A 13,222-nucleotide genomic window follows, 5' to 3' on the forward strand; every position below is an offset into this window, starting at 1 on the left:
ATATTTAAGTTGGTGTTGTGTCATTTTACATCACCTTTCTTTGGTGTTTGCAAGGGCTGGGCAGTAGTGGCACAAACCTTTAATCCCAGTACTTGGGAGGCAGAGACAGGCAGCTCTCTGAGTTCAAGGCCAGCCTGGTCTACAGAGCAATTTCTAGGTTAGCTGGACTACACAGATAAGTACTCTCTTGAAAAAGCAAAAGAATTGATTGCACGGGTCTGGAGCAGTGTCTCAGTGGTTAAGAATACTGGCTGCTTTTCCAGAGGACCTAGTTTGGTTTTCAGCACCCACGTGGCAGCTCATAAGCAACCATCCATCACAACAGTTCTAGGTGACCAGGCATCTTCTTTTGACCTCCCTGAGCACTAGGCATGTATGGGACGCATATACATATAAGAAGGCAAAACATTCACATATACAGGGAAAAAAAGTAAATTTAAAGGGGGGGGGTTACAAAAGTCACAAAATGGTAAACAGCAAAAAGCATCTGTTTTTCCCCATTTTAGAAACTCCTTAGGTCACTTAAGGGCAAGTCACCCAATACTTTGGCCCTGCCATGAGGCTCTGTCCTGGAGATGCCACACATTTTTGTCCTGGTGCTTACCAGTCCTGTGGGGTTGGTGCATAGTTCCTGGGTTCCTCTGGTTCGACGTGCTCTCTTTTTGTGCATCTGTGAGTACTTTGACCCCCCTAACCCATGTTGGAATGTCTGCTTAGGTAAGGGGTGTCTCTTCTGTTACCCCTGCCTTTCCCCTCTGCCTGTTCTCACCTCTGCTTGCTAGGATGGTACATGTTGTGTGTAGCTCTGCTCCAGCTCCGTATGAAGCTGGTGTCTACACCTGTCTCTAGACGTGGTTGGAACTCAGTTGTGGATGTTTTGGGCAAAGTTCAAAACCCTCCTGGGCAATAAACCAGGCTTGAGGTTCATTGTCACCTTGTTCAGACAGTCCTGGGTAGGAAACTGTGGGAGTCAGGGAAAGTTGTCACCGAAGAAAGAAGTGTCATCTGTTAAAGGTTTACCTAGAAGTACTTAATTTTGCTCAAGTTCAGATGGGACATTTTCAGCCCCGATTGTGGGTCTGGCATTTAAGTCTCAGGTAGTTCAGAGAGCTGGATGGAGACAGGTGTGTCCTAGGAGGCAGTTGTGAGGGTTTGGAGATAGTCGTTAATTGTGACCGTGGAGTTCCCAAAGATGAGTGTTTAGGAGTGGCTTCTACTTGTGGACCTGTGTAGTTTGTTCTCAGTTGAATTCTGGGACCTTCATTGGGGTGTTAGTGTGAAAATGTGTTCCCAGTGAAAAGCCACCTTCAGGTTGTATCTGATCTCACAAATGGAATTCTTAAACTGTGGTTTTAAAGAGCACGAGGACATTAAAAACAGTGACAAACCACCCTCAGGGCTCTGGTCAGCCAACAAAGAGGACTTTTATTTAAAAAGTAAAGCCATGGGTCATTTACACTGTACTGTGTTTGTTTTGAATTTATCTTCTGATGTTTAGCAGAAGCAAACCTCACTCACCTCCTGTGTTTGTTCTTTTTGCTCCTTAGGCTGCCTTCCAGGAGAATGTGGGGAGACAGGTAAGGCCACTTTATAAATCTTTATTTCTGAAACTTCCTGTAGGCTTACAGGCAGGAATCTTGACAGCTTTAGTTTCACATCTTCTTGTGTTATTGGGTGGGTAATGAATGAGCCTCACCTCAGAGCAAGCTAATAAACATGACAGTTCTGACCCAAGTGCTCAGGGAGCACAGCGATCAGGGAGCACTGGTCTCCGTGCACCTTTCAGGAGACCCTGTGCAGGAATGTTTCATGCAGGGCAGGATCTTGTCTCACATACTGCTGTAGGCTGTACATGTGTCAGGCACCAAGTGGCTTGTCGGAGGTGAGTCCCTGGACCCTGTAGGCTTTGGCCGTTCCCTAGCTTGTGGTTTGGAGGCTGGCTGTTTTGGAATACCTTCTGGCCTCACCTTCCAGAAGCCTTGGCTCCACAACTGCTCTTGGTGTTCACTAGGGCTGTAGTTGTGTTTGGGGTCGTCTAAATTGTGCCGTTGAGTCTTGACACCCATTTATAGGCCTCGAAGGTCTTTTTGAGCCAGGTGCAGTGGTGCACATCTGTCATCCCAGCACTCGGGGAGGCAGAGGCAGGCGGATCTCTGTGACGTCAAGGCCAGCCTAGTCTACAAAGTGAGTCCAGGACATCCAGAGCTACACAGAGAAACCCTGTCTTAATCCTCCCTACCCCTACCCCCCCAAAAAAAATCTTCAAAAACAAAGTGGTTTTGATTCCTTCATGTGTAAGATTCTGGAACATTGGGGTCTGTGGTCAGGCTGGCAAGAGGCTGGAGAGAGGCTAGGGTAGTGGTTCTCAACCTGTGAGCCACTATCCCTTGTGGGTGGTTGAATGACCCTTTTCACAAGGCTCGGCTAAGACTATCAAAAACAGATATTTACATTATGATTCATAATAGTAGCAAAATTACAATTATGAAGCAACAATAAAAGTAATTTATGGTTGGGGATCACTACAACATGAGGAGCTGTATTAAAGGGTTGCAGCATTAGAAAGGTTGAGAACCACTGGGTTAGGGTCTTGGCAAGGGGTCAGCTACCAAGATGAGTATGGACAGGGAGAAAGAGTCTCAGGGTCCCTGAGAGAAACCAGCTAAGAATGGTGCTCTAGGGTTTTGTCTTAATTAGAGTTTTATTGGTGTAAAGAGACACCATGACTGTGGCAGCTCTTACAAAGCAAAATACTGAATTGTGGCTGGCTTACAGTTTAAAGGTTTAGTCCGTTATTGTTACGGTGGGAAGACATGGTGCTGGAGAGGTAGCTGAGACTTCTGCATCTCATGAGCAGGCAGCAACAAGAGACTGGGAGCCACTAGACCTGGCTTGAGCTTCTGAGACCTCAAAGCCCACCCCCAGTGATGTGCTTCCTGTGATAAAGATATACCTACTCCAACAAGACCACACCTCCTAGTAGTGCTGATGCCAAAGTCTGCTGCCAATGTCTCCCTCCTTTAGCAAGGCTCCAGGGTTCAGGGTAGGATCTGGAACAGGATGTGGAATTCCAGTTCAGTTTATCTCTTGGGTCTCTAAGGTGATGGCTCAGGCAACTGATCATGATTGAAAGAAAGAGGGGAGGAAGCCCAGGATTCTTTCTGTAGGACTAGAGACTGCGAAAGGAGGAAGACTTAAACCCCCCCCCCCCCATTCCCTGCAGGGGATTGTAAAAGGGGGCTCTTTGATCTGAGGTTAGCTCCCATATAGGAGCAGGCTGCTTTGGAGGCCTCTGCAGGCTGATAGTTAGGTCCTGGATCTGCTAACTTGCCTGTAAATTGATAAGGAAAAGGAAAGAGAAGAAAAAGCAAGAAAAGACCATTAATGCACACACAGTCAAGGGGAAGGGTAGATGAAGTAAAAAACTTAAACTTGACCCTCAAATCCCCAGTTTACAAATGAGGATGATGATTTTTGCCAGCATCTCCTCTGTAGAAAGTGAAGCAAGTACAGGCTGCCAGTTCCATAGTGTCAGCCCACACATACACACAGACAGACAGACATAGAGGCCTGTACATACTCATACACACATTCAATGGACGATACAAAAGGCGCTCCTTACAGACAGACAGGCAGTTGACATACACTCACATAACATATGTACAGGAGACAGACAGATGGACTATTTACATGCAAACGTATCTATATACATGTTTTCATATTTACAACTCATAGGTGAAGCGAATTCCAGTGGGCTTCTACCCCAATGGGCTTCCATCAGTGTTTATTGTCTGCTCTCAGCTTGTATCCTTCTGAGACAAAGGAATTACCTCATAGTCAAAAAGGCAGTTAATCACAAAAATAGATGAATTCTAAAATACAACAGGTTACATGTTTTAAAATTAAACATTTCTTATCTATGTGTCCATTATGTAAGTTCATAGTGAGTTCAGAGTGACAAAGGTTAACAAGGCCTTAAGATTAACAGGGCCCAAAAGTTACAAGAATATATGTCTTTTCAGTGAGGACTGACCTGGCTGCAGATTTTTCAGCTATCTCTTAGTTATAGTAAGTTCAGGACAACAATTTTATCTGTTTTTCATTCTAAGAAACAAAGTAAATTTAAAATGACAGTATATAATGCCATAAGGTGACAAGGTATAAGGAATTATGACAGAACAGTTTGAATATATTCTGACATTAAGGTTTGTACTTAACTAGACAATGCTTGATAGTCCCATTATAATTTGGGTTCATGGGAAATTTAAACCTAAATTTATGGTGCATACAAGGATTCATGGTGCCATCTGAAGTAAAAAATCTGTTTCAAAGCTCTTTCTATCCAATGAAGTTTATGTGTCAGTGACAAGCAAAAAATCACAGAATTCCTAGCAGATTTAGTTATTCTGTAGGAGGGGGCTGAAAAAGCCAATTGGATCAATGTCGGAGTCATTATCAAGAATTATAAAATCATTCTCATAATGATTCTGCAAGAATCTGCCTGGCAGAGAAAAGCAGTTACATCAGAGCATAGGCAATGAAGATTAGATATATTTTTATGCCATACAATTGTGTGTACACACACACACACACACACACACACACACACACACACACACACACACGAAGGGTATGGGAAATAAAGAAATAAAGGCATGGAAAGGCAGTCAGCATCAGGAAGCAGTCTAGAGATGAGCTACCCAGGGACTTTGCTTCCTAGGTCACACCCATCATAGATAGCACATCCCTGGGCCACTGCCAGGTAGCTCACTTGCTTGCCTCAAGTCCGTTCCTGAATCCTTGGCTCCTGACACCCTGTAACCAAGCAAACACAGGAGTCTGGGGACCATTCCTATTCAAACCACCACAGGTTTCTTGACAGAACGTAGCCTGGCAGCCTGTTAATGCCACAAGTGAGGAAGGCAGAGGATGGCAAGGCACTGTAATGATGTGCAGAGTAGTCTGTGTGTGAAGGATGATGGGTTAGAGAAGCCTAGGCAAGATGGATGTGCTCTAGGTAAGGTTTTGGTGGGGTGGCTGGGTCAGAATATTGTCAGTAGCCAAGTGTTTACAGTAGAGGATGCTGGGAGTAGTACAGGAAGTAATAGGGCTGCCCAGTGACTCAGGGGAGCTGACTCCTCCAGTTGGGTTGGTCTGCTTATGATGTGGGTCTTGACACAAGATTTGAATAGATCTTACCTGCCTGCCGTCCTGGCCAAGACCCCCAAGTGGCTAGTTGAGTGGGCTTTCCTCCAGGTGTGTGTGTGTGAATGTATGTGCTCTGTTCCCTTCCCGCAGCCTAAAAGTCTATGCAGTGGGCAGCTACCATGTCTAGGTCCAGCATGAGGCTGCTGGGAGTGTTCTGGGTCACATCTCTGTGCAGGTGGCGCCCGGATCCCAGACTGCCTGAATTCAAGTGAGAAAGCTGGGGTACAGGGTGCTGAGGTCCCTCTCTGGGGAGCGGAGGACAGCCATCTAGCTAGGCAGGGTCTTTGCATACTGCTTATTTTGGTGTTGAGCGATATGGGTCCTGCTGAGCACAATTTAGACCTCTCCATTCTTCTTGGTCACAGCCAAACCTGTGCTCCCACGTATGTGCCCCGTCATGTGCTATTTTCCTGTGACACAGGCTGCAGTAGCACCTTTGCTGGGCTGTGGGCTTCTCTCTCACTGTTACAAATGAGTCTGGGGTCTCCTTGGTAAGTAACTACACAATCCAAAGCATTTTGGTAAAGCAAAACGTTTCACTTCCCCAGAATGGGGCAAAGCCACTCCTCCAGTAAGCAAGTACGCCTCAGGGGTTGCACTCTGCTTTTAACTTCACGTCAGGGGTCAGGGCCTCACTCTGAGTGGTTCAGCTTTTAGAGCGTGCCTCTGTTACTTGGTTCCCTAATTCAGAATGGACCAGCGTTTTGCTAGGGAGAATGAAATTTGAATGTGTATCTTGACTTTAAGAATACACTAATCTGGAGGGATTTAATAACCAAATGGTGTCTTTACTAATTTCCTTAAACATGGAACTTCTGTCTTCTTTTAGTTCTGTAGAAATCACATTTCATTTAAGCACACTTTTCACACCATCACACAGAAATGTGATTAGCGAACACAAAATGTGCAGTGTGGCAGGGCCGGGAGCCACACTCTGGTGGTCCTACTCCAGCTCAATCCCTGGATGACTTTCTGGTTCATCACCCTCTTCTCAGGCAGAGGGTTGGGGCACCTTCCTTGTGTCTCTAGCGGGCTGTTCACAGGGCAGCGTTTGTGGAGTTGTGAGATACTAACAGTCAGGCCCCGGCTCAGCTCGGGAGGGTGAAGGCATTGAGGACAATAATGAAGGCAGGTTTCGTGGAGGAGGAAGAGTTGCTTCCTCTACTGCCTATATTTTCTATCCCTGACTGGAAACAGTGGCTGTTCCTCTCAGTCTGTGCCTAGGGTACTCCTAAGGCAGATGTCAGGGAGCAGGAGGGTGGCAGAGCTCAGATGTTTTAGTTGGGCCTGGGCCTTTCACTCTTCTGGATTCCAGGTGGGTGATACATTCCATTACTTCCTTAGACTAACTGGCTTTTTTAAATGTAGCTTGAGGGCTGATGTGTCACCATGGTAATAAATAGCCTCAATTTCATATAAAATTTCAGACACAAATTGTAGATTTCTTTGTTGTCATTTCTTTTTATCTGGTCACACACATACATATGCTAGAAGATGCAGCTCTGTGATGTGCTGGCTTCTGTGCAGAGGACAGACCTTGTCTTTGAGTAGGTTGCTCCCTGTGTGAGTTACAGGGATGTGGAGGCAGGTGCTGGTGCTGGGTGCCTGTTGCTTTTCTTGGCTTTTGCTTCTCAGACTTGTGTCAGCTGTGTGCACAGATTGGGAGCCTCCTCTGCTGCGGGATGGAGCCACTTCTGGACAGTAGCTATGGTGCTGTCTAGGCTTGGCTACGACTGTCTACATTTATATTTAGTTTTTTTTTTTTTTTTTTTAACCACATGTGAAAATATTAGGTAACACCAATTGTATGACAATTTTAGGGCTGAGGTCCTACTAGGAGGATTTTCATTGGGTGAGGATGGAGGGGCCTGCCTCCTGTGTTTGAGTTTGGGGATTGGTGGCTGCTTTTCTTAGTACTTTCAGAGGTTGGCTATTAGCCCTGAGAGTGGTTGTTTCTGTCAGCCTATCCATCCTCATCTACCCTCATGGCAGCTAGTGTGGTGTAGGCCCTAGGCTAGGTTTCAAAGCCGGGCAGGGGCTTGCCTCCCTTCCTTTGGCCTTCCAGCTCCAGCAGGCTCTAGGGGCCTGTGCTGTTATCTTTGTGGACAGAAAGGGGGGCTGAGCACAGAGTGACCTCTTCAGCACTGTGGAGGTGAGTGTCTCTAGAGGAAGGACTTTTATAGCCTTGAAACTGAAGCAGGTGGTGTGAAGGGTGAGCTGTGCTGAGTGCAGCCTGTGGCCAGGCAGGCAGGAGAGACACGGACTCGCCAGCGAGGCATTCCATGAGCCCTGTGGCTCCGCTTCAGCTGCCCAGGTGTGCGGAAGGAAGCAGTCACCTCAGTTGGTTTTTCTTACCTCTTCTTTGTCCTCTGCTTTTGCTTTTTCTCAGGGTACTTTCCCTCACGGAATTGATATTTTGACCACAGCAGACTACTTTGCAGTTGGTAACATATCTCACTGTTTCCTGGCTATAAGGTAAGGATTAATGTGTGTGACAGAACTGTAATAGTCTCTTTGACTTGGATGTCGAAAATCACCTTTTACATTTTCTTCTCCATTATGCTGTGTTCTACGTACCACTTACGTTGTAGAAAGGAAAAACCGAAGTGGGCACAGTTACTGAAAACGCTGTCATACCAACTTCATACTGCTACTGGCCACGTGGCACCTGCTCCTGCGTCAGTGTGCCAGGCAGGGCTTCACATCTTCTGTATTCATGGTCTTGGTTCTGTCCTTCTGGGTTGGTGCTGTTCTGCCTCGGTACCACACAGGGAATGTCCACTAGCACGGCTGCGTGCCCTTCTGGGGGACGGCTTTCCCACCAGGTGTCACAAAGGTATTGATCTTTTAGAGTAACGTTTTAGATGCGGAGTGACTATGGAGCTGTTTGTTTGTTAGTTTCAATAAAAATATGTCCAAGTTGAAATTATCTGATTGTTTATCAAATGAATAAGAAAGATAATCAGGCCAAGGAATAAAAATTAACACCCTTAACTGCTGTTTTCAGAAATCACATCAAATTGTTTTCCTGTTTAACTTAAGTACCAGGGAGCAGTTTCACACTATATACTGAGGTGAAAAGGTGTAGTTTTGTTTTTGTTTTAGGAAAATTAGCAGAAACATGCTAAGCATGGTTTTTAAAAGTTCCTGACCATTTTAAACCCTGGGGCTAGGTTTCCTGATAGTTCTACTGTGCAGAGCATGCAGAATTTACACTTCTCCATAGCCAGCCTTGACAGACTTAAAGAACAACAACACAAGCAAATAACAACTAACAATAAAACAGAAAGTAACCAGCCTCCGTTCTTGGAACAGCGTAACCGACCTTGCCATCACCTGCCCTCACCCCCAGCCCAGCACTTCCTGTCCTGCATCCGTGTGGGTTTCTTCTGCGATTATTAGTGCTCAGTGTTGTCTGTGAGGCTCTGTGCCCTTTCTTGGAGTTTCTTAGGTAAAATAACTGGTAGTGAAGTTTGAATCTGGCAAATTTTACTTGTTGCTAAGGTTTCTACAGCAGTCTAAAACTTAAATACTTTCTTACGTCCCTTTTGTACGTGACAGAGCATGGCCTAGCCCAGCTTCTTCAGTGCTGTCTTGAGAGCAGTTTGATGGGCCTAACCCCATCCTAGCACCACAGACCCTCTGGCCAAGGCTACATCTCCCTGCCTGCCATTTCTCTCTCGGCCTGGATCCTGGAGGGCAGGATTCACAGGGATAGTGGCAGGTGACTGACAGCCAGGTGTGGGGCCTCAGCAAGCAGGGAGGTCAAGCATGAATATAGTTTGTCCTGGGGTCCCTGTGGTAAATAGTTTCATGTCAATTTAACACAAGCTAAAGTCATCCGATACGAGGAAACTACAATTAATAAAATACCTTTATACAGATCTGGCTGTAGGCAAGCCGGCAAGGCATTTTCTGAATTAGTAATTGATGAGGTAGAGCCTAGCCTATTGTGGATGGGGCCATCCCTGCACTGGTGGGCCTGAGTTCTGTAAGAAAGGAGGTGGAGCAAGCCAGTAAGCAGCACCCTCCGTGGGCTCTGCATCAGCTCCTGCCTCTAAGTTCCTTTCTTGTTTGCGTTCCTGTCCTGTTTTCCTTCAGTGATAAATGCTGTGTAAGTATAAGCCAAATAAACCCTTTGCTCCCTAGGTTGCTTTGGGCATAGTTTATCACAGCAATAGAAGCCCAAACTAAGACTGTCCCCAATGTGCTATGCTTGTTCTGGACTGTTTATACTTTTTATGCTGCTGAATAAACACAGTCTGGAAGCTGATCCACTGGAGCAGGTGGTATTGGGGTACTAGGCTGTGAAGGGCAGAAGATGAATAAAGGCCATGAGGAAGGGAGTGGGTTCCTGATAGGTACTGGGAGAGGGTGGGCTCTCTGCTCTGTTGACCTTTGGGCCCTGTAACTACCCTCAGCTGAGACAGGATCCAGGCTGCTGTGGAGGAGGTGCCTCGGAACCTGGCTGGTCTACTGTGTGGACCAGAATCAAAAGTGGTGGATGGTCCCTTGGGAAGACATTAGTTGAGATACTGCAGCTGACTTAGCACTGTGGGTTCTAGTGCTCACCTTTGAGTGTTAAGGACATATGGTAGAATGGAGGTGCTCAGCATACGCGTTTTGATATGTTGTGATGTGTCTAAGTCTAGAATTCACACGGTGAATGACATAGTGAAGCCTGTGGCCGTCTGCTGTGTGCCTGGTGGGAATTTGAAGATTCTGCCCCTGAATGCTGTGACCCCCTGTTGTGAGTGCCTCTGTATTGTGACGTCTGTGTTGCTCTGGTGGTATTCAGCTTGCTTACTGTGGTGCCTGCTGATCAGCAGTCAGGCATTTTTGAATTTTTTATTATGAATAAAAGGCTCTTATAAACACTTATTTAGAAATCTTTATGTGGATAGGGTAAATCAGCTCACACACTAGCCCAAATGATCCAGTTTGTTCCATATGTATTTTAATTCTCTTATGCAGAGACTAACAGCAGACTTACCTTTGTGTAGGATTGGTTTTGACTTCTCCATATGTTCCTGAGATTGGCCAGTCTCTGAATATCGTACCTTTCAGAACGTTTCATCTTTGCTACTGACCCATGCTTGACATATTTTCATGTGCATATTGGCCTTTTTTTTCCCCCAGTGTGTGTGTGTGTGTGTGTGTGTGTGTGTCTTTGTGTTTGAGACAGGGTTTCTCTGTGTAGCTTTAGTCATCCTGGACTCTCTTTGTAAACCAGGTTAGCCTCAAACTCACAGAGATCTGCCTGTCTCTAGCTTATTGGCCTTTTCTTTTTCTTTTTCTTTTTTTTTTTTTTCTTTTTTTTTTTTTTTTTTTGGTGGTGTTCCTAGGCAAACGCGGGCCAGTTTTTCATTGAGTTTTATTTTCCTTATTTTTTTTTTTTAGCGCAAACTTTTTGCCAGCTATGCCTTTTCATTTCTGTATGTCACTTTTAATAGTCTCATTGATGTGTAGTTGACACAAATTGCATGCACACAAAGTATAAAGCTTGCTAGTCTGACAGAGGAAGACAGACTGTCAGGTAAGCTATCAGGGTGTGAGCACACTTGTTTACCAACAAATTCTGTTTTTATTACAGGTTGCTTTTCATTTTTGTCTAATTTCCTTCCTTTAGCATGATTGTTTTACAATTCATTCATTTTATGTGTTGGGTCAGGAAGTTCAGGGAGCTGGAGAGAGGTCTCCATGGTTAAGAGTATCGCTGTTCTTGCAGAAGATCTGAGTTAGGTTCCCAGTACCTATGTCAGAACGCTCACAGCTGCCTGTAACTCTAGCTAGAAGAGATCCAGTGCCCTTTTTGGCTTCCGCAAGGACCCACACAAACGTGGAATATGCTAAGACAGGTCGCATGCACATCTGCATGAGTACAGCTGTGTGATGAGCCTGCTTGATCTAGCCTGCCCGCACTATATCTGGGCTCCAGGCCTAGCCTAGGTCGCACATCCTGTGTTCTGATCCAGTCGCCTGTGTCCTCCCCACCCCAAGGCCTAGCCTCAGTCACAGAGCCTGTGTGCTGGCCTGACTTGGTGACTATTTGAGACTACTTGGACTACTTGGCCATCCATGCCACCCGCACACTCCCCAGGCACAGGTAGGGTAAATCAGCTCCCACACTAGCCCAGACAGGTCCAGTTTGTTCCATTTGTATGCCTTTTTCTGATTTCTGAATTGAAGTCACTCTGTTGCTCCAGTCCACCCACCAAGAGTCACCAGTTATATAGAAATGAGAATTTCCAAGATGAACTCAAGGATACAGAATTTAAAAGAACAGTCATGAACTTTATCAAAGGATTAAAGAAAGTTAATGATGCAAACATACAACTCATTTAACTTAAAGAGAATAACTGCCTCAGTGATGCCCCCAAAGCAGAAATGTACAGCAGAAGTTGATGCTGACAATTCAGGACTGGAAAACTGACTTCAGTAAAGAAATAGAAATACTGAAGAGAGCTCAAGCTGAAATGAAGGTGGAATTGTACAACTCAGTACAACTTAGAAAACTCAGAGGAAAGCCTCACAACTAGACTAGATCAAGTAGAAGACAGAATGTTGATACTTAGAATAAAGTAGAGGAATTAGACCACACAGGCGACAATTTTGAAAAAAATTTTAATTAAAAAAAATTTGGGTGGTACAAGTGTGTGTGGTTAAGACAGGGTTTCTGCGTATAACACTGTCTGTCCTGGAACTTGCTCTGTAGGCCAGGCTGGCCTGAAACTCAGAGCTCTGTTTGCCTTTGCCTCCCAAGTGCTAGTATTAAAGCTGTGTGCCACCACTGCCTGGCCTGAAAAAAAATTTTTTTAACACACTAAAGGAACATGTTGGAAATGTGGAACATCATAAAAGACAAAATCTTCAAATTTTAGGCATAGAAGGAGAAGAGTTCCAGGTCAGAGGCATAGACCAGATCTTGAGGAGGATTGAAGAACATTTCCCCAAATTAAGGAAAGACACACCCACAAAGATTACAAGGAGCACACAGACAACCAAGGAGATGACCGGGAAAGGACTCCCCACGGCACATTATAGTTAACACACTAGATCTACAGAACAAGAAGAGGCCAGTGAAAGCTGCAAGAGGAAACCTACAAGTTATATATAAAGCAAAACCCATTAGGATGATAGCCCATTTCTCAGTGGGAACCTTGAAAGCCAGAAGAGCCCAAAGCATGTTCTAAAAGGCCATGGATGCTAACCTAGACTTCTGTACCAGAAAACTATCTGCCATAGAGAAAGAAAAAGAAAGAGAAAGAAAAACTTTCCAAGATATAAACAGCCTAAAAGAATGCATTTTCACCAAACTTAACCTTGAGAGAGAGAGTGAGAGAGAATATGGAGAGCAACATTTCAGACTAAAGAATAAGACCATATATAGAAAGAACCAATGAAGTTATAATTTCTAAAACACTAAGCACACAAACAACAAAAAACAAGACAAAACAAATCAGAATGACAGCCAAGCCATCAATACTTCAGTTAATAGCTAAATATTAGTGCCACTTACTTTCCATCAAAAGTCATGGGCTAGGTGAATGGATTAAGAAACAAGATCCATATTTCTGTTACTTATAAGAAACTCAACTTACTTTCAGAGATGGGAACCACCTTAAAGTGAAAGGATGGAAAGAATAAACAAATTGGACCAAGAAGCAAGTAGGTATTGCTCTCCTATTATCTGATAAAATAGATGTTAAAGTAAAATAAATCAGAAGAAATTAGGAAGGACACTTCATTCTAAAGAAGGGAACAATTAACCAAGAAGATAGCACAATCCTAAACATACATTTATCAATTTCTTATGCACCTAATTTCATACAAAGTGTAGTGCTAGATTTCAAGACACAGATTAACTTCAACTTAGTAGGTGCTTTTAGTACCCCCTTTTCAACAGATGAGCCATAAAAATAGAAACATCAGAATCCAAATAGCATTGTGCATCAAGTGGCCCTAACATATTTCTATGTAATACTCCACCCAAACATCAAAGAATACACATTTT

General features: G+C 44.6%; 1 protein-coding gene across 4 annotated transcripts in view; it reads left to right on the forward strand.

Annotated features, from left to right (window-relative positions):
• Positions 1 to 13,222, forward strand: part of Tbcd (tubulin folding cofactor D) — a 161,312-nt gene that overhangs the window by 95,329 nt on the left and 52,761 nt on the right. For all 4 annotated transcript variants that reach the window (XM_055592661.1, XM_055592658.1, XM_055592659.1 and 1 more), the window contains 2 exons: positions 1,548 to 1,577; positions 7,598 to 7,683. In XM_055592661.1, the coding sequence (XP_055448636.1) occupies positions 1,548 to 1,577; positions 7,598 to 7,683 (116 nt within the window). The remainder of the gene's footprint in view (positions 1 to 1,547; positions 1,578 to 7,597; positions 7,684 to 13,222) is intronic.

The sequence above is a fragment of the Psammomys obesus genome, unplaced genomic scaffold, assembly GCF_907164565.1.
Source record: "Psammomys obesus unplaced genomic scaffold, mPsaObe1.curated_primary_1811, whole genome shotgun sequence".
Lineage (NCBI taxonomy): Eukaryota > Metazoa > Chordata > Mammalia > Rodentia > Muridae > Psammomys > Psammomys obesus.